General features: G+C 44.2%; 1 protein-coding gene across 1 annotated transcript in view; it reads left to right on the top strand.

Annotated features, from left to right (window-relative positions):
- Positions 1 to 6,116: 6,116 nt before the first annotated feature.
- The window catches only part of Ccdc3 (coiled-coil domain containing 3), a 93,523-nt gene continuing 77,659 nt past the window's right edge, over positions 6,117 to 21,980 (top strand). The window contains exons 1-2 of the mRNA XM_052728784.1: positions 6,117 to 6,810; positions 9,643 to 9,817. Coding sequence (XP_052584744.1) covers positions 6,437 to 6,810; positions 9,643 to 9,817 — 549 coding nt within the window. The 5' untranslated portion in view covers positions 6,117 to 6,436. The remainder of the gene's footprint in view (positions 6,811 to 9,642; positions 9,818 to 21,980) is intronic.

The raw sequence follows: 21,980 nt of genomic DNA, 5'->3' as shown, positions 1-21,980 counted from the left end.
GACACCTGAGATTGTCCTCTGGTTTCCACATGCATGCACACAAGCATGTATGCATGTGCAAACACATACACATGCATATAAACATATACATACATGCACAGAATGAAACAAATTTTAGCTCCATTCTTTACTAGTTGTGGGTTTCTTTCCTTTACTGAACCACGGGGGCAGGAGCACAGCTGCAGGGCTATTGTGTTTGTTCCAGAAGTGATGCACATATATTGTTCTGCTCATGGGACATGCCAATCTCAGTGACTACTATAATGGCTTTAGTTCCTCTATCACTACCTGGGGGGACCCAGGGCAGTGCTGACACCAGAGCACTGAGCTTTGCCATGTGTGATATTCTGGAGAGCAATGATATAACCCTTCTGCACTTGGCTCCTCATCTGTCTGAGAAAGTGACAGACCTGAACCTACTTGCCAGATTAATCTATTGACTATAATCCAGTATGACAAAGAGTCTTACTTTAAAGATCTTTTATTGTAACTATATGAAGAAAATATGTAAAAATATATTTATGAAACAAAATGAATAAGCATGTAACTATCTCCAAGATCATGGCATGGAACACTTCAGTCTCCTATATGCTCCCAGATTATCCATATTCTTCCTTCACAGATGCCATTTAGAATATTTGAATATGTGAAATGCTTTTCAAACACACAAGTGTATAGCAACTTATATACCACTCCCTAATTATGGCAATTGGAGTTCTTGCATACTATATGTTAAGTTTAAGCTCTTGACTAAATGTCTATTTTGTTCTCCTGACTTGGCTGATGAGTTTTCACAATCACCACAGTTTTAAGTGTTGTATCTAGACAATAGATTTTTTAAATGTGAAAAGGCAATGTGCTGGCTACTTTTCTGACAACCTGACACAAGCCAGAGTCGTTTGGGAAGAGGGACACTCAATTGAGAAAAGGTCACCATAAGATCTGCCTGTAGGGCAGATTATAGTGCATTTTCTTGATTAATTGTTGATGTGGGTGGGTCCAGCTCACTGGAGATGGTGCCACCCTTGGGTAGATGGCCCTGGATGATATAAGAAAGCAGGCTGAGCAAGCCAGTAAGCAGGGTTCCTCCATGGCCTCTGCTTCACTTCCTGCCTCCAGATTCCTGCTTTGGGTTCCTATTTTGACTTCCCTCAGTGATGGAGTGTGGCCTGAGAGGTGTAGGCTGAAATGAACCCCGAGGTGGCCATTAGTTCCAATGACATGAATTCATGAGCAGTGACTAGTTGTTTGTTTGGATGGGTGGGGACTTGAAAGAATAGCGTCAGGAAACAGGTAAGAAGGATAACTGGGCAAGAGAGATGAATGGATGTCTCAGAATGGTCCCAGATTGTGAGGGCTTCTCTTTCTCATGTAAGTGATGAGGATCCAGAAGGAAGTCTTCACAATTAGATGGGCAAACCCATCCTCTAGAGATGTCATTTAGTTTCTTTACCTAGTGCTTGCCCATGAGCCCACGAACAGAGTGGCCATGTGGAAAGGAGGCAGGCTATTTATTGGCTCAGCACTCTCCTCATCAACTGCTGAGAGCTTAATACATCAAAAAGAGACCAATACTGACCCCATGATGATGCATCGTTCACCTGGGGAACCAGTCAGCTACCTGGCTGATTATACTGAACTTTTTCCATCTTAGAAGGGACAGAGATTAGTTCTCAGTAGATGAGATATGAATTTGCTTTCCCTGTCTATGTTTCTGCCAGCAACACCATCAATGGCCCCTGTCTGTTATCATGGCATTTTTCAGAGCACCAGTTTGGATCAGTGAGTCCTATAGCTCCCTTCATAGCAATGGGCCCAGGGCCACAAAATCAACTGGTCTTACCATGTATGCCATTACCTGGAAGCACACGGACATATTCTGAAAGGTGTGATGGACTAAGAAAGACTCAGTTTTCAGGTCAGTTGGCAGTCAAGGCCCTGAAACGGTGGAGTGTCGTCTGCCTCAGAGCCACAGTTGATGGGTTTTGGAACCAATGGGCAAAGGTGGCTTGCCTCACTATGAAACCCAGTAATTCATGGAATTTTGTTTCTTTCTAACTGTCTTGATCTCTGCTTATTTTGAGGCGCTTGTTTTCTAGCAGATCATCAGGGAACATACCAGCAGCCCCACCAGGAAGAGGAACTAAATGAGTGAGGCTCTCTGCCAGATCCTATGGAGAAGAAAAAAAATGTAACTGACCTGCCTGGAGAACCCATGAGAGGGACAACCTCTGGAAGGGACTTCAGGAAAATCCGTTTCGGTAATAATGGAAAAGCTTTGATTCTGTGAAGCTTCTATGAGAAGAGAGGAAATAGCCAGGTTCCAGCTGCTTATTTACTGACTTGTTGAAAAGGAAAGAAAAGTCGAGGCTCTAAGGTTAGTAGAAGCAGACAAATCTTTTCCAGCCAGGCCCCAGAGGCACTGGACAATGAACTTTAAATGAAAAACCTTTAAAATTATCATGTCTGCGAAAGTTATGACATAGGATTAAAATAGAATGGGGCTTCAGGACTGAACGGCGTGAATGCTAGGCCAGTATCACACTCACCAAATCCTTCCTGGGATTGATGTTGAGTTCTTTCTAACTCTACCAATGCTTCTGAGTAGCTGTGTCCAAAGCCCTGAGAAAAGTGACTTGCAGGAAGAATTGTCCTGGCTCACGGTTTTAGAGATTGCAGCCTACAGTCCGTGGTGCGGCAGAGCATCATCGTGGTAGAGGGTATGGTAGAGGGGCTGTTTACCTCATGGTGGGCAGGAAACAGAGAGAGGGATACAGGAATGGGCCCGGGATGAAATGCATCCCCAAGGCATGTGCCTTCCCCACACAGGATCTTACTTTCTCCAGGGAGGTCCTACCTCCCAAAGTTTCTATAACCTCCCCAAGTGGCACTGCGAGCTGGGGACAAAGCAGTCAACACGTGAGCTTGTGGGGGGCATTTCATATGCAAACCATAGCAGTAACCATATACTCGACAAAGATGCTAATTCAGGTAAAGGGCCACCTTGTGCCTTGAAATCACCTTCTGTTTTTGCCCCTATTCTAGCGTTGACTTTAAGTGAGTAGACTTCAGGAGATTGATTCGCAGGGTTTGACAACTGGCTTGGTCTGTTTCCAGCTCTTGTGTATTTGTTAAGTCAATTAACCTCCCTGTGCCTAAATGTCCTTATCTATAAAAAAGAAAGACAACAGGTCTAGGGAGGTGGCTCAGTGAGAAAAGCACTTGCTGTACAAATGTGTGAACTTGAGTTTGGATCCCAGGACCCACATCAAATCTGTAATCCCAATGGTCCTATGGTGAGATGGGATGTGCACGGGAGAATCCTGGGAGCTCATGGGCCAGCTAGCCTGGTAAACATAGTGACCAACATCAAAAGGACCTGTCTTAAACAAGGTGGAAGGTGAGGACCGACACCCAAAGCTGTCCTATGACCTTCATATGGGCATCCATCATGGCACTTGTGCTCATAATCCCACGCTCACATGTGCAGGACAGCACCTGTGCATGTGTGTGCACGCATGCATGAGCACACACACACACAGACACACACAGACAATACACATACAATCATATACACATAAGGATTTTTAAAAACAAAGACAACAATAGTAATATCTATTCTGGAATGTTGTCTGGCAATTGAGTTAAGATGAAATATGCAAACCCTGTCCAACAGTGCTTGGCTCACAGTCAGCGACTCTTAACACTGTGATCTGACGATGCTTGCTCTTTTTGCCAGGAATATAAATTATGTCACACCCTCCTTCTTTCTCAAGCAAACCTGCCGAGCACCTGCTGAACAACTGTTGTGTCTACACTGTTTCCCTCCCCACTCAATATTCATATATCGGAGCTCTATCCTGCCCCTCTGGGTGACTATATTTGCAAACAAGGCCTTTATGGGGGTAACTAAGACTAGATGAGTTGATAAAGGTGGGGTCCCAGGCCACTGGACTTGCAAGAGGAAGACAGAAGAACACCAAGAAAAGGCCACCTTTGCTGTAAGAATACAAGATGGCCATTCACACGCACCTCAGGGACAAAGGTCTTACCAGACCCCAGTCTTGGCATCTGGACACTGAACTTTTAGTTTTCAGAACTAGGAGAAATAAATCTCTGCTGGGTAAGCCTCCAGCCTGTGGTATTTCATTATGACAGTTGGAGCAGGTTCATACAGTAACCCTGTGAAAGTGCATAGTTTAAATGTCCAAGGAGAGACAATGGGGCTGCACTGATAAGCAACCGCTGATGTGAGGCATGACGTCACTTCCTCCGCTCATTGTGTGAAAGTCTGGTGTTTCCCATGGCAGGTAAGTGCGGAGGAGAGTCATTTGTCATCATCTGTATACTTGGCACTGCTGTCCTCTGGATTTACTTTGACTATAAGGTTTTCCTGCAGAATTTGTTGAGGTCTCACTGAGCATAGAGGCACACACTTGAAATTCTTGCCTGAAGGCATTTAAGGGCTACATGGCAAGATTTTCTCCCTCTTTCTCTGCTCTCTTTCTCAAAAATGGAAATTGGTTGAGGTCTCAGGCTGAATACTTGACACGTGAACATCCACAGCCTGTGAAGGGCCTCTTTCTTACACTTCCTTCTGCTTTGGGGCTCCACAAGGTTTGTGAAAATTAAGCCTGATTGACTCACAGACAGGACTCTGAGCTAATGTGACCCTCATGTCATCTGAAGCCCTCCAAGTCCTTCAGCTAGATAATGATGCCTGGAGTCCCTTTTATTGTCTGGAAATGCCCAAATCCCTCCCTCAGATTTCTTCCTTTTAAGTGCCTTCTACAAGGGTTGGGTTTGTTTGTAAGAGCTGCCTGCCAAAACCTGCATCCATTTCAAGCATTCACAAAAGAAACCATCCAATCAAACTTTCAGGACTCCCTGGACGATCTGGGGGCCTAGCAAGGTGAGGTCCAGCCTTTAATTTTCTTTCCCAATCTGTACACTCTGTTCTAGATTTCCTTGGGAACTCTCTTCTGATAGGTCCTTGATCAGCTAGGTTCCTGCCTCCAAACCTGCAAACCCCCAAATGAGGTGCTACATGCAGTCTTCCATTATCATGGCAATTTTGCTTATAAATCTATTCTTAAAATGCATTAGATACAATGTGAATATTTAATAAAGCTATATGGATAACATCCATAAAATGACTATATGATCATGTTGATTTACAAATAGGTATTCTTATTTCTTTTCTTTTGATACAGTTTCTTTAGCCCGCGCTGGACTCAAATTCCATATGAAGCCTCCTAACAGCTCTGAACTCTTGATCCTCCTGCCTCCACCTCCCAACTGCTGATTATGTATCAGCATGCCCAATTAATGAGGTGCTGGGAATTCAAACCCAGGACATGAGGCATGCCCAGCAAGCACTTTTCTAACTGAGCTATACACTTAGCCCTTTTGTGATTTATTTTTATTACACTAAGAATAGTAATGGCAATGGAGATTGAGAGTTTTTGAGGGCTTTGTTCTCTTCCATTTCACCCACTAACTAGTGAAAAGTTGTTTTCAATTTACTGATGAACTTGCTTCCCAGGTGTAGGACTTTTAGAATCTGGGGCTGTATAAATCAGTTAACTTAAAAAAAAAATCCTGGAACAATGGCTTTTCAAATGTTTATGGGGACTCTTTGAACACCATTGTTACAGAAAATTAGCGTGTGTGTGTGTGTGTGTGTGTGTGTGTGTGTGTGTATGTGTGTGTGTGTGTGTGTGATAGAGAAAGGTGAGCGGGAGAGAGGATCAGGGAGGAGGGGAGTAGAGGAGAGGAGAGTGAAGGAGGGGGGAAGAGAGGATGGGGAGATGAAGGGAAGAAGGGAGGAGAGGAAGGGAGTGGGGAGACAGAGAAAGAGGAGAGAGGTGGAGATACTATTCCACATGAAGTTTGGGGAAGTCAAAATCAGATTTGATTTCTAAGTACTTAGACTCTAAATCACTTGCAGAGAAAACATAAAGCCTTAACGCAGAGTACCTCATCGTGCAAATTGAGAACAGTAACTTTGGGATACCTGCGCAGGGAACAACTCTTTACACCCCGCAAGCTCTGATCTAGCCGCTTAGCGGTGCGCTACAAACCGACTGGGTCGCGCTGTCAAGACTCAGTTCACCCGGGAGTCCCAGGGCGCCCAGGCCGGTTCCCTCCTCCGGGAGCCTTGCAAGGCCGGGCTGCCAAGCGGACTCCCCGCCCCTGCCGCCGTCCACGCCCCAGTCCCCGCCCGTCCCGTCGCGTCCTCGCGACCCTTCTTAAGCGTGGAGGGGCGAAGGCCGGGCCATGGTGATCCTGGCCACAGAGCTAGCCGCGCAACCCAGCGCCCCGGAGCTCGCGCAGCCGAGTGCCCAGGCTGTGGTTCCCGGGCGGGATCCCGGGTTCCCCGCCTTCCCCGGCACCCGGGCGGACCATGCACCGGGGCTAGAGCGTAGCCGCCGGCATGCTGCTCCCGCTGCTGCTCGCCGCGCTCTGCCTCGCCGCCCGCCCGGCGCCCGCGCACGCCTGCCAGCTGCCCTCGGAGTGGCGACCCCTGAGCGAGGGCTGCCGCGCAGAGCTGGCCGAGACCATCGTGTACGCCAAGGTTCTGGCGCTGCACCCCGAGGTGCCGGGCCTCTACAACTACCTGCCTTGGCAGTACCAAGCTGGAGAGGGAGGGCTCTTCTATTCTGCCGAGGTGGAGATGCTGTGTGACCAGGCGTGGGGCAGCATGCTGGAGGTGCCCGCCGGCTCCCGGCTCAATCTTACGGGTCTGGGCTACTTCTCCTGTCACTCCCACACGGTGGTCCAGGACTACTCTTATTTCTTCTTTGTCAGGTGAGCCTGGCCCCTCTGCGGGCTACCTGCAGCAGGTCAGGAGCGCCGGGGGCCCGTTGTTTTTTTCTTTTTTTCCCCCCAAAGTAGAACATGCCTTAGGCTCTTTGCATTCTCTCTTGCTCTGTCCTCTACGAAGATCCTGACCACCTCCTTGGCTGAGGATAAGATACAGAGATGATTTTGGAGTTGTGCGCACAGAAGGGTGTTACAGGCCTTTTTACGTTAAGGTGCTTTTGTTTACGAGGCCAGGTTTTGCTGTTTTACCCGGGCAATCCTCCTGCTTCACCCTCTGAGTGCTGGGATTACAGGCTCATGCGACCACATGCAGCCATCAAAGCGCTTTCCAACCACCCATTTGATGTCCTGAGAGAGATGACCTTTGGAATCAGTTGTTGAAATTCCAACTTTGAACGTCTCAAGTGTAAGGTTTGAGCCAATTGCTTCTCTGAGTCCCACTCTCACACCTCTCCCCTCCACCAATTCTGGCTAAAAGTGAGAAGCAAATACAGATAGGAACACGAGAAGCACCTGGGAAAGCCCCGCTGTTTAACATGCGTTCACTCTCTCTCTCCCTACCCACCTCCGTGCCAGAAAGCAGCCCAGCTATCTGCTGTTCCACTCTCTCATACCAGCTGCCAGGTAATTCCAATTAGCAGAGCTTTGGGGGAAAAGTAAAAAGTCCAGGTCACTGCTTGTCAGACAGGTGGTCCCTTGTAGACAATATCAATCTTGTGAACTTCCACGGAGGTTGGCCTGTGATCAGCAGGAAATGTATCTGTCCCAAAATTCAGTTCATTTTTATTGACTACTGAATTCTACCCAAACCATAGGCAGAAAGCAGCAGGTGGCTCCTCCAGTTCGTGGGTTGCTTCTAATTCAATTAAGATGGATATAGAACAACGGGGAGAGACATGGCCATAGAATCTTAGCCAGGTTTTAAAAAGTCAGTGATTTAATCCAAAGCTTTACGGTCATCGATAGTCCTAGTCTCACCAATTGTAAACAGCACCAAGGCTCTTGGGAATGACTCTGAGCAGGGGCTGCAGATTCGTTTTGGAATCTCTGAGAATGAAAACAGTCAGTTCCGCAGAGGGGCGTCCTGAAGCTCAGGGCCACATGTGCTTTCCATATTGAAGGCAGGCTAAGTTTAGAATGCATGTTCTGCTTTGGGTTGGCTTGAGTGTCTTAGCCAGATTAGGTTGATTTTTTTTTCTAATTGTCTGGAAAGTATGGTTTTCTAAATACAGTCAGCCAGACTGTGAGAGTGCCTTTCTTGATACTGAGACTCTAACTCAGTCTTTTCATGTTTTTATTTAGGGAAAACACTGAGAGCCTAGCTATAAAACAACTTGACAGTGCTTTATTTTCCACTGGATAAAAGCTCAAGATCTGGGCAGACAGTGTTGGATTTTTGCTTTTTCCTTTTTTAATCACGAAATGGTCCAGTGACTGTGCAGTGGTCAGCCAATGTTTTGATCTTTTGCAATGACATAAGTACGGAAACTTAAGACAAACAGTCACACGATACTGTGACAGGTTGTCTTTTCATAGGGCTGCTTTGCCTTGAAGTAGGTTAATAAAAGCATACGACGCATTCCTCCTCTGTTCTTCTGGCCTCTTCCCCTATCTCTTGCCCACTCACTGTGACTGATACATGGAAAGGAGGGGAGGGTTTGTTTCAGCTCATTTCAGAGGTCTCATTCCATGGCTGTGTGGCTCTGTACACTTGGGCAGATGACTAGGTGGTGCATTGGGCAGACACTATTCACCTCATGGCAAACAGGAAGCAGAGAAGGAATACAGAAAGGGGCCATGGCAGGATATAGACCCAAAAGCATACTCCCAGTGATTTATTTCCTCTAGCTAGGTCCGACCTTCTGAAACTTTGACAGCTTCCCGCCCTATTTGGGTACCAAGGTTGAGCCCATGAATCTGAGAGGAGGGGGAACATTCCAAATTCAAACTGGAACACTTGGGTTAAAATTCTCACCTCTTTTTTTTTTTCTGACTTCTATTTCTAATAAGCTCTTTACACCAGAGCATGTAAAAACGTTCACTAATAATGTGTATACTTGCATTCACTCTGTGCCAAGTGCTTTGTTATATTTGTATGTGTTGGATGGGTGTATATGTGGTGCATGCATAGGAGTGTGTGCACATGCAGAGGCCAGAGGAAGATGTTGGTGTCTTCCTCTGTTGCCCTCCACTTTATTGCCTGGAGACAGGGTCTCTCATTGACCTGGAAGCTCACTGTTTGGGCTAGGCTGGGGCCAGCAGGCTTTCAGGATCTGTTTCTGCCCTCCATTGCTGGTGTTACTGGCATACACAGCTGGCTTTTTATGTGAGTGCTAGGAATTCAAATTTGGGTCCTCACACTTAATCAGGAAGTGCCCCTACCCATTATATTTTTCTAATGCAGTCCCCATGATAATACCAAGAAAGTTAGTTCTACTATAACCCTCTTGTAGCAGACTGGAAGACAACAGTGCTTAGAGAAGAAACTTTGAGACTTGAATGTTGTAGTGAGACTTGAATCCAGGTCACATTACAACTGGCTGCCTTCTTACTAGGAAGTAAATAGACAGACAGGCGTGCATGCGCACATCTTCCTTCCCCCTTGTCTAGACTCCATTCTTAAGAAAACCTTAAGGTTAGCCTCAAGTAGTGTAAACTGGAAAACAACAGAAGTGCCGACTGTAGGGTCTCCTCCTGAGACCACTGCAGACTTCATGATGAAGTTAGCAAGACCATCTCCATCCTTTGTAAGCTAGACTGAAGCTGGCCCAGCTCCAATAGCCTCACCTACATCTCTGCTTTGACCCTCCCCCTTAGGATGGATGAAAATTACAATCTCTTGCCCCATGGAGTCAATTTCCAAGATGCCATCTTTCCAGACACACAAGAAAACAGAAGGATGTTTTCCAGCCTCTTCCAGTTTGCTAACTGTTCCCAAGGGCAGCAGCTGATGACCTTCTCGAGTGACTGGGAGATCCAGGAGGACAACAGGGTAAGAGCTGGTTAGAGCCCGTGCCTTGGCAATACAGGAGGGTAGCCATGTCTTCTAGGAATGTCATGATCAAAGGTGTCAAGAATCCTCTTCCAAATTATGCATCCTCCCATCTCCCTCCCAGCCAAGAGAGAATGCTGCTTATACGCTTTGGATGCCTGAGGTTTAGAGTTTGATAAGGAGTTCTTCACAAAGTAGGAGCATGATGGGAGGAAGGTAAACGTGTCTCGGGTTCCCCTTCTGCAAAAGGGAGATGAAAGTCACACCCATATTGCATCATTTGATTTAAATCCGTAAATCTCTTGGCATAGTGCTCAGAGTGTTTAATGCCAGTAAGCCATTAAGGCTCTCAGGCAGTGGTCTCAACCTGTGGGTCACGACCCCTGTGGGGGTCGCATATCAGATACCCTGTATATCAGATATTTACATTGTGATTCATAATGGTAGAAAAATTACAGTTATGGAGGAGTAATGAAATAATTTTATGGTTTGGGGGGGTCACCACAATATGAGGAACTGTATTAAAGGGAAGTTGAGAAACACTGCTCTAAGGAATTGTCTTGGAAGAAAGGGAAATGAAGTAAGAGAACTCTCAGAGCTGGCATTCCATGCTTAAATTTTTCTTTTAGGGTTATTTTATGTGTGTGGATTTTTTTTTTTTGCCTGCATGTGTGTATGTACCCCATGTGCATGCCTGGGGAAGTTAGGAATTTGATCCCCAGGAACTGGAGTTATGGATGGTTGTGAGCCGCCATGTGGGTCCTGGGGATCAAACCCAGGTCTTCTGGAAGAGCAGCAAGGGCTCTTCCCTGCTGAGCTGCCTCTCCAGCCCCCATTCCATGATTTTTAAAGTGATACTCTTCTTAAAACTTGCAGGGTAGACCAAGCGGCTGTAGGAAAGGCTAAGATTACTGCGAGTGTGGAAATATAAAGAAATCTTCCAATCTGAGTCACATGCCAGTTGGGGGGGAATTTTAGGGGTCGTCAATTTCCCCAAACAATGGCAGTGTCATGATGACACTGAAGAGATGAAGAGTAAGTCAGACCAGGCACTGGCCCATCACTTTCTACCCAAAATAGACTTGAAGTTAAGTGGCCGACTTACGGAGACAGGTCTGAAGTGGATATCAAATCAAGTAGTGACCCTATTTTGTGGTCTAAAGAATCACCCTGGTTGTATCTGGTGGCTCCGTCCTTTCTATCTGTCACTTGTCTTTGCTGGTGGCTTAGTCTAGGGTAGCTGCCTTGTTCTATAAATGTCATCTTCAGCCCCGGGACCCCTAGCCCCCAGAACCTTTCTCTTACTCTCACAGAGAAGCTGCTCCTGTGACAGGCAAGGCTGTCCAGACAAAAGAAGTTATTCATTTGTTCTTTCACATCAAGAGCTTCCTGCCTTAGATCTACCCCGCTGACAGCAGTCTCAGGTCTCCTTGCCCGGCTGCCCCGCTTTCTGAGACTTTGTCCTGTGTTTCCTTACATCACTGTACTGAGAACCTGCTTCTCCTCTTCCCCTCCTCCCTGTCTGTGTGTGCAGATACAGGTGTGTGCTGATGCATTTATGCTGCTATGTGAAGGTCAGAAGACTTCTGGTTTTGTTCCTCAGGCCCAGTATTAGGTTTCTATTGCTGTGACAAAACACCATGACCGAGGCAACTTAGAAAAGAAAGCGTTTAATTGAGTTGAAGTTTCCCAAAGGTTAGAGTCCATGACGGTGAGGCAAAGGCATGTTGGGAAGAACAGCTGATAGTTATCTTGATGCAAAAGCACGAGGCCGAGAGAACTGGAAATGGTGCCAGTCTTTTGACTCCTCAAAGCTCACCCCTAGTGATACACTCCCTCCAACAAAGCCACACCTCTTAATCCTTTTTAAACATTTCCACCAGCTGGGAACCAAGTATTCAAGCACATGAGCCTGTGGGGAATCATTCTCATTTAAGCAGCTGCAGGCACCAAGAGTCTTTGATTGGCTGGAACTCGCCCAGCAGGCCAGGCTGGCTGGCCATCCAGCCCCAGGGGTTTCTGCCATCTCTGTCTCTGCTCTGCTGGGATTAGAGGGATGTGCCACCATGCCTAGCTTTTTAAATGTGGGTTCTAGGGGATCAAATTCAGGTCTTCCTGAGTTCATAAACACTTTACCAACTGACTTCTCTCTAGTCCTGTTTTCCTATGTGTGCATGTGTGTGTGTGTGTGTATGTGTGTGTATGTATGTACGCTTGAATGTCTTGCTTTGTCCTCTGCATTATTCACTTGAGACACCATCTCTCCTTGAACTTGGAACTAGACTGGCAGCCAGCAAGCCTGAATGATCTTTCTATATCTGCCTCCCACAGCACTGGGAGTTGTGGATTTGCATGACCCCACTTAGTTTCTCACACTGGTATTGGAGATCAGGTCTTCATGCCTGTGCAACAAGCTCTTTTACCCATGAAGCCATCGCCCAGCCCCCGTTTCTCCCTCCTTATCTTTGTTGTTCAATACTCCACACTGCATTGGATGCACTACATCAAAGCCTCAGAATCCAAAACTGAGTCACAGCTAGTCTACCGGGAATGTAATCAGTTTAGTTTTGGCTTATTTTGTGGGAGCTTTGCATATGTATATAACCCACAATAGCAATAGATTTATGTCAAGAGATCAAATATTACTCCAAAAAAAGCTTAAGGGGCTTAGTCCTAAAACCCTGCAGCTGCATAACTTATTAGTCTTTTGCTCACATTTGTTTGGAATTAGATTTTCCAACACTAGAAAAGGCAGAGACTAGAACAATAGGACCATGGGGAATAGTTTCAGCGTGGAGGCAGGCCTATTTCTATGGATCTTGGGGAGACTGCTTTTCCCCTTTAGTCACCCTGGCCTCTTGGATAATAGAGTGTGGGAGTACTGGACACATGGATGAAGTGTCAAAATCTGAAGTCAGGGGTGATAATCATTCCAGGATGCTGTTCTGATGGGCAGTAAACTTTAAGGTTTGACTGGGGCCACTGTCAGTTTCCCAGACCCTTTCTTTCCTTCATTCCATTCTCACTCCCTGCCCTCTGGGAAAGGGATCCCATCAGAACTCAATGAAAGTACTTTATCTACCCACCTACCTACCTACCTACTTACCTACCTATTTATCCATCCATCCATCCATCCATCCATCCATCCATCCATCCATCCATCCATCTATCTCTATCTATCTATCTATCTATCTATCTATCTATCTATCTATCTATCTATCTATCTATCTATCTATCTACCGTATGCACACATGCACGTGTAAGCACCAAGGTCTCATGATGTGGATCCCCCTGCTGGTCTTGAACTTGCTGAATAGCCCAGGCCAGTCTCAAATTCTCATTCCTCCCAGGTCAGCCTCCTAATACTGGAGTTGAAGCATGTGCCACCATCCCTAGCAGCTAATTATTTTAACATTTAACCTAAAGGCTGGGGACATGACTGCGTGGGTAAAAGCACTTGCTGCATGTGTGAGCATGCTAGCTAAAGACACAGAGGAACACATTTGTGTCTTTCTACAATATCACAGTCTATTGAAGAGCAATACATTCTCAAGGCCCAGAGGTTTCAATGACAGGAACTTGAAAGATTATCTGATCTGGCTGAGGCAAATGTAAGTTTTTTTTTTATTCTATCTTAATTAACTCTCATATCACACATCACACACATAAAGGTATCACATAAACCTGATGACCTGAGTTGGGATCCCCAGAACCTGCATACAAGCTGGATGCAGTAGGTCAGGTATCTGCAAGCCCAGCACACTCCTACTGGGAAATGGGAGGCAGAGACAGGAGAATCTTTACAGACTCTTCGGTCAGTTAGTCTGTATACTCAGTGCAGATAGATCCTGCCTCAAACACAGTGGGAGGGGAGAACTGACATCTGGAGTTCTTTTTCTGTCCCTCTAGCCAGCTCCCAAATAATGACACAGAGACTTCTTATTTATTATGAAAGCTTGGCCTATATCTTAGGCTTGTTTCTAAGTAGCTTTTATAACTTAAATTAGCCCGTTTATATTAATCTATGTTCTGACATGTGACATTATCTCTCTTCCATCTTGTACTTCCTGTTTCCTCTCCATGTCTGTCTGGTGACTCTACAGTTCTTTTTCCCAGAGTCCTCTCTGTCCCCACAAGTCCTGCCTAACTTCTTCCTGCCTAGCTATTGGCCATTCAACTCTTTATTAAACCAGTCACAATGACACATCTTCACACAGTGTAAAGGAATATTCCACAACATTTCCTCCTTTTTGTCTAAATAAAAAGGAAAGGTTTTAACTCTAATACAGTAAAATTATATACAATAATAGCAATTATCAAGTAAGAATTACATTCACAATGTCCTGTCCATTTGTATTTGGCAAATCTGGAGAAATTATTATCTATCTTATCTTGATGAGTCCAAAATTTTATACCTAATTCACTTTATATCCTAACTTGTATTACCATCCTAAAACTACCTATTTAGACCTCAAAACATTTTCTTAGATAAATGATTTAAGCTTTTATGTCTCCCAACCTTATACACTTTATACCTTTTTTGTGAGTTTTTTTTTTCTGAATTTGGTAACAAGGAAAATTGCAACTATAACTATCTCATCTTCAACCCCATCAGAGACCCAAGAAGGATATAATATTACCTAAGTAAACAGGAAGTGCAGAGCAAACAACTTCCCAAACCGTAGAAACTACAAAGACAGCTGGCCAAGGTTCCTCTGCAGCATCGGGGCATCCATCTTCATCTTACAGGCCTAGAATATCTGACAGACTTTTCTGTGAAGCAGGAATTTTAAAGGACTGTCCTACATTATGTTGGCAAAGTTTGGCAGTTGCCTTCTTTTGTGTCCTGCTTGTCCAGTTTGGACTGCTTACTGTCAGCAGTTGAGGCAACGGTAGTTTCTTGCCCAAATGGCTAGCTTTGCCATATTGAAAGCAAATTCCATATGGAGGTTCTTTGATGCCAATCATGCTTTTTTTGAAGTAAATTGGTGCTGCCAGGAGCAGAAGTGCCTCACTGTCTATGTGCCTTACATTATTAAAACATTTTAAGTGCCATATTCTGTAGGTCTTTGAAGTGTTTGAAGACCATCTATCTACCTAAAATACATTTCTGTATGACCTTAAAAACATACCTAACATGACTACAAGTTTGACTGTTATAGATAACTAATTACTAACTTTTGTTTCTTAATTATACTAAGTGGTTTATAACAGTAGCTTTTAATGACTAGAACTTTAAAATTACATTTTTAAATGAGCTGCATAGGTACAATACTTTAAACAAGAGTAGAAATGTATGTATAGTATGTTCTAACAAAAATAACCTTAAATTTGTATCAATATATAAAAATCCATACCATTGTAAAATATTTGAGACTAGTAGTTGTTGAAAAGTAGACTCAACAATCCACCCTATTATTCCATCATTCTGTATCATCCCTTTTTCTTTTTGTAATGAGATCCTTGAATCTAATTTCCTTTGTTAGTTTCATCCTTGACTATGACCAATAACAACTTGCAACCAACCCCCCCTAAATGATGACAAACCTCCATAACCCACTGAATGACCAAAACCACCCACCCCACCTCTTGAGAATGTGGGCATCAAGTTCGCTAGACTGATTCCTGTTATCTGGGGGCAATGACATCTTTAGGGGACCCTGAGAAAATTGGGATAATGATCAGGTCTTGGGAGAGCTAGCTGTATTATTTCTTGTTTAATCTCTGTGTGATGGGAAAGTGTAGAGCTTATCTGAAGTCTTAGCTGGAGTAGTCTATGAAGCTGGACCATCTCAGCTAGCAGTCTTGAAGTTGTTCTAAATGCAGAATTTTGAGGAAACTGCAATAGAGGCACTCTGAGAGGCTGGATTACCTGGACTTTTTGTCTTCATTGGTTTCTGGTCCTTTTGTTCTGAAAACACATGAAACTTTTTTTTTTTTTTTTTTTTTTTTTGGTTTTTCGAGACAGGGTTTCTCTGAGTAGCTTTGCGCCTTTCCTGGAACTCACTTGGTAGCCCAGGCTGGCCTCGAACTCACAGAGATCCGCCTGCCTCTGCCTCCCAAGTGCTGGGATTAAAGGCGTGCGCCACCACCGCCCGGCCTCACATGAAACTTTTAAAGGTAACATATATATATCTGTATTAGCGTAAGTATGGAATGTGCAGTGTACAAGTTAGCTAAAGATGATTTTATGCTTTATTTATTTGAGCAGATAAAAGGCATCTGTCAACTTTATAAGTCCACTTGGACTGTATAACCAAACCTCTATCCATGCCATATAAAAGGATGGCATGTAATAGTAAGCCAAGAGGACTCTATAGCCAACAAGATTTATATTGTCTCAACCAGTCTCAGAGCTTTTCCCATGCAGAGGGATCAGCATGTACGTCACCTGTCTTGTAGTCTTTCCTGTTTTCTTCCCTCAAGTCTGTAGTCAAGATCCTCAGGAGGTCTCCCCTGGTCAAATCTGATCTATTTTAATTTTGAAGGAATCTGTAGCTTTTTGTTTCCTGTGAAAACAAAGGCACAACCTCTCCCCCAATGCAACACATTTCCCAACTTCCATTTTGAAGCCAAGACATCTCTAAAGTATATAGGCTGGTTTAATTCAGCAGTGCCTTTCATAATGCAATGTATCTCAGCAGCTGCCATTGGCTCATCAGCATTCAAAAAATTCAAAGTCAACAAAACACCATACAGTTTCCAGATGCCCTGTGTATTTCCCATCTATACATGGCTTAATTTTTATATTACTTTTCTTTAAAGATTTTATTATTTTTAAACTATTTTTTCTATGACTGTCTATACCCATTTTCTTTTTCTTTATTTAGTATCTAAGAACATTTTTAAACACACTGTAACCTGTTCAGAGGTTTTGTCTACCTGGACCTGACTTTTTTTTTTCCAAGTCTGCAGCCTCCTCTGAGCATGTGAGCAAATTTTAAACCAATAGGCTACTGCTGCATGGCTCTGCTTAGCATATGGCATGCTGGTGGCTGGCTCTGCTCCCCTTGGTTCCATGACAGCCTATCTCATGTTGGTGGGCACCGACCTGGAGCCACATTTACCCACCCCAGCTCTGGGAATCTGTTGTGTCTGCCTGAAGCAGGAGTTTGTACCCAGTGCCTGCTCCTCAAGTGCTCAGCTGTACAACAGGGTCTCTTAAAAGAGCAGTGCCTCTATAGGCTGAACCTACTTGAGAAACTGCTTTCTCAGGCCCTACATGGATATTCAAGCCTCCACACTGAATGCCACATGTAACGAGTCTTTTTCTATTCACTAGCCAGCTCCCAAATAATGACACAAAGACTTCTTATGAAATTATGAAAGCTCAGCCTGTAGCTTAGGCTTGTTCCTAACTAGCTCTTATAACTTAAATTAACTCATTTATATTTATCTACGTTCTGCCATGTGGCATTAACTTTCTTGTACCTCCTGTTTCCTCTCCATGTCTAGCTGGTGACTCCGCCTTTCTTTTTCCTAAAGTCCTCTCTGTCCCCACCTAACCTCTTACTGCTAGCTATTGACCATTTAGTTCTTTATTTATTTTTTTTTTTTTTGGTTTTTCGAGACAGGGTTTCTCTGTGTAGCTTTGCGCCTGTCCTGGAACTCACTTGGTAGCCCAGGCTGGCCTCGAACTCACAGAGATCCGCCTGGCTCTGCCTCCCGAGTGCTGGGATTAAAGGCGTGCGCCACCACCGCCCGGCTTAGTTCTTTATTAAACCAATCACAGCGACATGTCTTCACACAGTATACAAATATCCCACGACTTTCATCTTCTGACCTTCATAAGCATACTGTAACACATGTACACACACACACACACACACACACACACACACACACACGCATAGACACACACAAAATTTAACTTAAAACTGGCTATATTTACTTTGAAAAATTCTGTTGTAAACCTTGCCGTCTTTGTCTGTAATGTGAAGTGATTCAAATGGTTGCGTGTGGACAAAGAGTTACAGGAAGACCTATTGGCAATTCCTTCTATCCTTCTTCAAAAACCAACCAAAACAAACAACAGAAACAAACAGACAAGAAAACAAGCTACAGCACCCACATTTTTCTGTGGGCAGGTCTCCAGTTATCTCCTCCTCCCAGGATAAGCATGCCTATGATCTCAGAAACATCACCTGTTTCCCCTCAACCGAATGAAGGTTCAGTTTGCTGTTCAGGTCACTTTCCTCCCAAGAAGGAATAAGTGCTGGCGGGGGTGGGGGTGGGTGGGGAGGCTTTTGTTAATGAGAATTCACTAATCCCTCCCTCCTGGGTTCCCAGAGAAGTTGTTCATGGCCCTGGACTTCGCTTTTCTCACCATGTCTTAGGGAACGAATCTTGCAGGTGTGTAGCCAGCTCTTATGCTTTTGTTGTTGATGCTGTTTCTCGCCATGCTTCCTTGCAGCCTGGACATGCGACCTAGATTCCAGTCATGAAGGATACCTTCATCCTCTTCACCAACAGGTCTTTTTCTTGGAGTGTCATTTGACTTGGGGAGGTGATCTGGAGGCTAAGGGCTGGGACAGTAGGAAAATCTTACATGGGGATGCTTTTGTGCGGCACACCCAGGGTGCCATTCAACTCAATCCATGGGAGCAAAACCCTCCCACACTCTGGTTCCTTCCCAGTACTCTGCTTTTAGATATCCCACCCACTCTTTAGTTCATAGAAACACAGTCTTGCTTTCAAAAGCTGCCAAGACATCAGTAGTGACACTAAGTGTTCAGCACCTCCCCATTGGTGACATGGTGCTAATGGGGCTTGAGGGGACGTCTTTGGCAATCAGAATCTTTACTGGCAGGATTCTCTGCACTCCAGCCAAGAACATTTTCCTTTTTTCCCCTGCTTGGAGTGTAACAGTCAAAACAGAAGTTGGATATTTTCTCTTCTCTGCCAGTTCTATCCCCTAGGACCAAGACCTAGCCTGACCCGACTTACTGATGTCTGCCATCAAATGTCATGGGATTAAAATAAAACCTGTGAAGGTCAGGCTGCCCCCATGGTCTCCTTTCCTTATTTGGAGTTGGGAAGGCGCTGTCTCACTCTTAGCTGCTTCAGAAGGAATGTAAACTCATGAGATCTGGATAGCTCTGCTGTGTCGGGAGGAATGGCCTTGGGCAGGTCCTTTCATTTCTCACGGCTGAAGTTTGCTCATGTAGAAAATGAGGCCCACAGAAACTAAGGCTGCTACACTAGAGTGTGCATCTGATGCACTTTGTAAACTATGAAGAACAATTAAGAGGTTCATTATGACTGTAGTCATTTCAAAGTCTTCAAACATGGCATTTTTTAAAACAAGTTAATAAACAAACTTTCTGGGGCTGGGGAGATGGCTCAGTGGTTAAAAGCACATACTTCTTTTTCAGGGGGCCAGAGCTCACTTCCCAGCATCCATGTCAGGTGGCTCACAACCACCTATACCTCCAGCTCCAGGGGATTCAGTGCCTTCTTCTAGCCTTCATGGGCATATATATATATATATATATATATATATATATATAAGTTACATAACTCATTACTGTGTCTAATCTTTAGCAAATATTTGGGTACCTAGCTACTGTGTGAGATGCTTTCAATGTTTAGCAAACTCCAAAGGCCCTGATTGTCATAAAGCCTTAATCGGCAATGGAGGCAATCAAAAGACCACAATGATCAAAATGTCACAATCAAAAGATCATTGCATGATTTAAAATGGAAATAATTGTTTCAACTTAAGAAATTAAGCAACTAACAGTCCTTACCCAGACTTGAAAGGGAATAAACCCTTCTCAAATGAACTGATACTGAGATAAGGTCTAGTGTTTAAAGAGGCATTCAAGTTAAAGTGGGTGCCAGCAGTTCAGAGATAGAAGCTGTGCAACAGCCCTGTGGCAGCAGGACATACAGGTGAAGAAGAGCCTTGTGGAGCAGTGAAGGATGTGGGTGAGGAGGGTGAGACCTGAGTTCTGGCAGGAGCTGGACCATGCCGGACTTGTTAGACCCTAGGAGGATCCAGACTTTGTCCAATAGCCTTTGACCCTTTGAAGGAAAGGGTAATGGGAGATAAACAAATAGGTTTTACAATCTCCTACAACCCACCCCTCCTGATCTGGGCAACAAATGTTCAATCACATTTCACATACAAACCATAATATGGACCATTTTTGCTTTGTTTTCAGACAGTTTTTCTGTGTAGTCCAGGCTGGCCTCAAAACCACAGTCCTTCTGCTTTTTCCTCCCATGTACTGGGGTTACAGGTGTGCATCACCACAGCAAGAACAGGTACTTTTAAAAATCGTGTGTGTGTGTGTGTGTGTGTGTGTGTGTGTGTGTGTGTGCACTAACACATGCACAACCATGTGCACATATGCATATATATACATGATTGTGTGCACAGTGCACATACACATGTGCACATGATCATGTGTATGGCACACATGTGGACAACCTTGAGTGTCAGTCCTCACAGTCCATCTTGTCGGAGACAGGGTCTCTTTTGTTTACCACCATGCATACCAGGCTGGCTCATGAGTTCCTATTGATTCTTCTGTTTCTGCCTTTCTCACTGTAGGAGCACAGAGATCACAAGTATACAGTACCATTTGGCTTGATCTTGGTTCTGAGGATTACAATTCAGGTCCTCAGGCATGTATGCATGTGCCTTATCCACTGAGCCATCTGATCAGCCCAAGAGGTGCTGTGGTAGTTTGAATGTAATTGCCCTCATAATCTCATAGGGAATGGCACCATTAGGAGGTGTGGCTTTGTTGGAGGAAGTGTATCACTGTGGGGGTGGGCTTTGAGGTCTTGTTGCTCAATCTTCCCTCAATGTGACTGTCTGTTGACTTCCTGTCACCTACAAGCTATAGGACTCTCTGCTACTTCTTCAACACCATGTCTGTCTGCACCATCATACTCTCTGTCATGATGACAATGGACTGAACCTCTGAAACTGTGAGCAAGCCACCACAATTAAATGTTTTCATTGATAAGAGTTGTCATGGTCATGGTGTCTCCTTATAGCAATAGAAACCCTAACTAAGACAGGCACCATTTTAAACTTTTATTGATAATCTATAGGAAGACAACTGAGTTTTATATATTAATCTTATAACTGAAAACGCATTGAATACACCTAGTTCTAAAAGATTTTGTAGATTCCATGCCTTTTTAAAGTATTATCATGTTGTCAATGGAGTACAGTTTTAATTCTCCTGTCAAACTATATGCCTTTTACTTTTTTTTATTGTCTTACTGTACCAACTAAGACCTCCAGTATAAGCATGCATGGGAATGATGAGAATGGATAGTATATTTTAAATATGTTAGCTGCATTTTTGTAGATTCCCTTGATCAGATTAGAGAAGTTAGCTTTTATTAGTTTGTGGACAGTTTTGAAAATATCCTTAGAAATATATTCACTGTGCATATATGCACTGTGCATGGAACTGGGTTATATAAGGACACTCATAAGCACATTGTTGAGCACATTTGTACCCATCTGTTGTCTGCCTCCCATCTCTCCACACTTTCCTCTTCCATTTGTCTCCCCCTTCCCCTAGACAGTTTCATTTCTACTTTCTTGTCATACATACACACATACATACACAATTGTATACATCTCTATAAAAATCTGGGAACCACAAATTAGAGAAAACGTATTTGTCTTCCTGAGACTGGCTTAATTCACTTAACAGCATAATCTCTAGTTGCACTCATTTTCCTGCAAATAACATAATTTTATTCTTCGTTATGGCTAAGGGAATTCCATGAGGTATATATAGTTGGTGAGAGTTGTAACAATGTGTTGAATTTGTCAGATGTCCTCTCAGCATCTACTTACGGGTTATGAGATTCATTCCCTTTAGCTTGTTCATAAAGTAAATGCTAACGCACACACTTGCAGAATAAGGCATGGTTTTTATATATTGCTTGATTTAGTTCACTAACATTCTGTTGGGGACTCTGTGTGTGTGTGTGTGTGTGTGTGTGTGTGTGTGTGTGTGTGTGTGTGTGTGTGTATGTGTGTGTGCATGTGTGCATGTGTGCATGTGCGTGTGAACAAGCTGAGGATAGAGTCAAGGACCTCAAGCTTGCTTACTATCACTGAGCTGTATCCACCCACTTATTTTTTACTGCTATTTATCTAAGGAATCTGGTCCATAGATTTATTTCC

Source organism: Peromyscus californicus, unplaced genomic scaffold, assembly GCF_007827085.1.
Source record: "Peromyscus californicus insignis strain IS unplaced genomic scaffold, ASM782708v3 Scaffold_8__1_contigs__length_139910024, whole genome shotgun sequence".
In the NCBI taxonomy this organism is placed as follows: Eukaryota; Metazoa; Chordata; class Mammalia; order Rodentia; family Cricetidae; genus Peromyscus; species Peromyscus californicus.
Note: the sequence above shows the minus strand (reverse complement) of the source record. Positions and strands in the feature narration are given on the sequence as shown.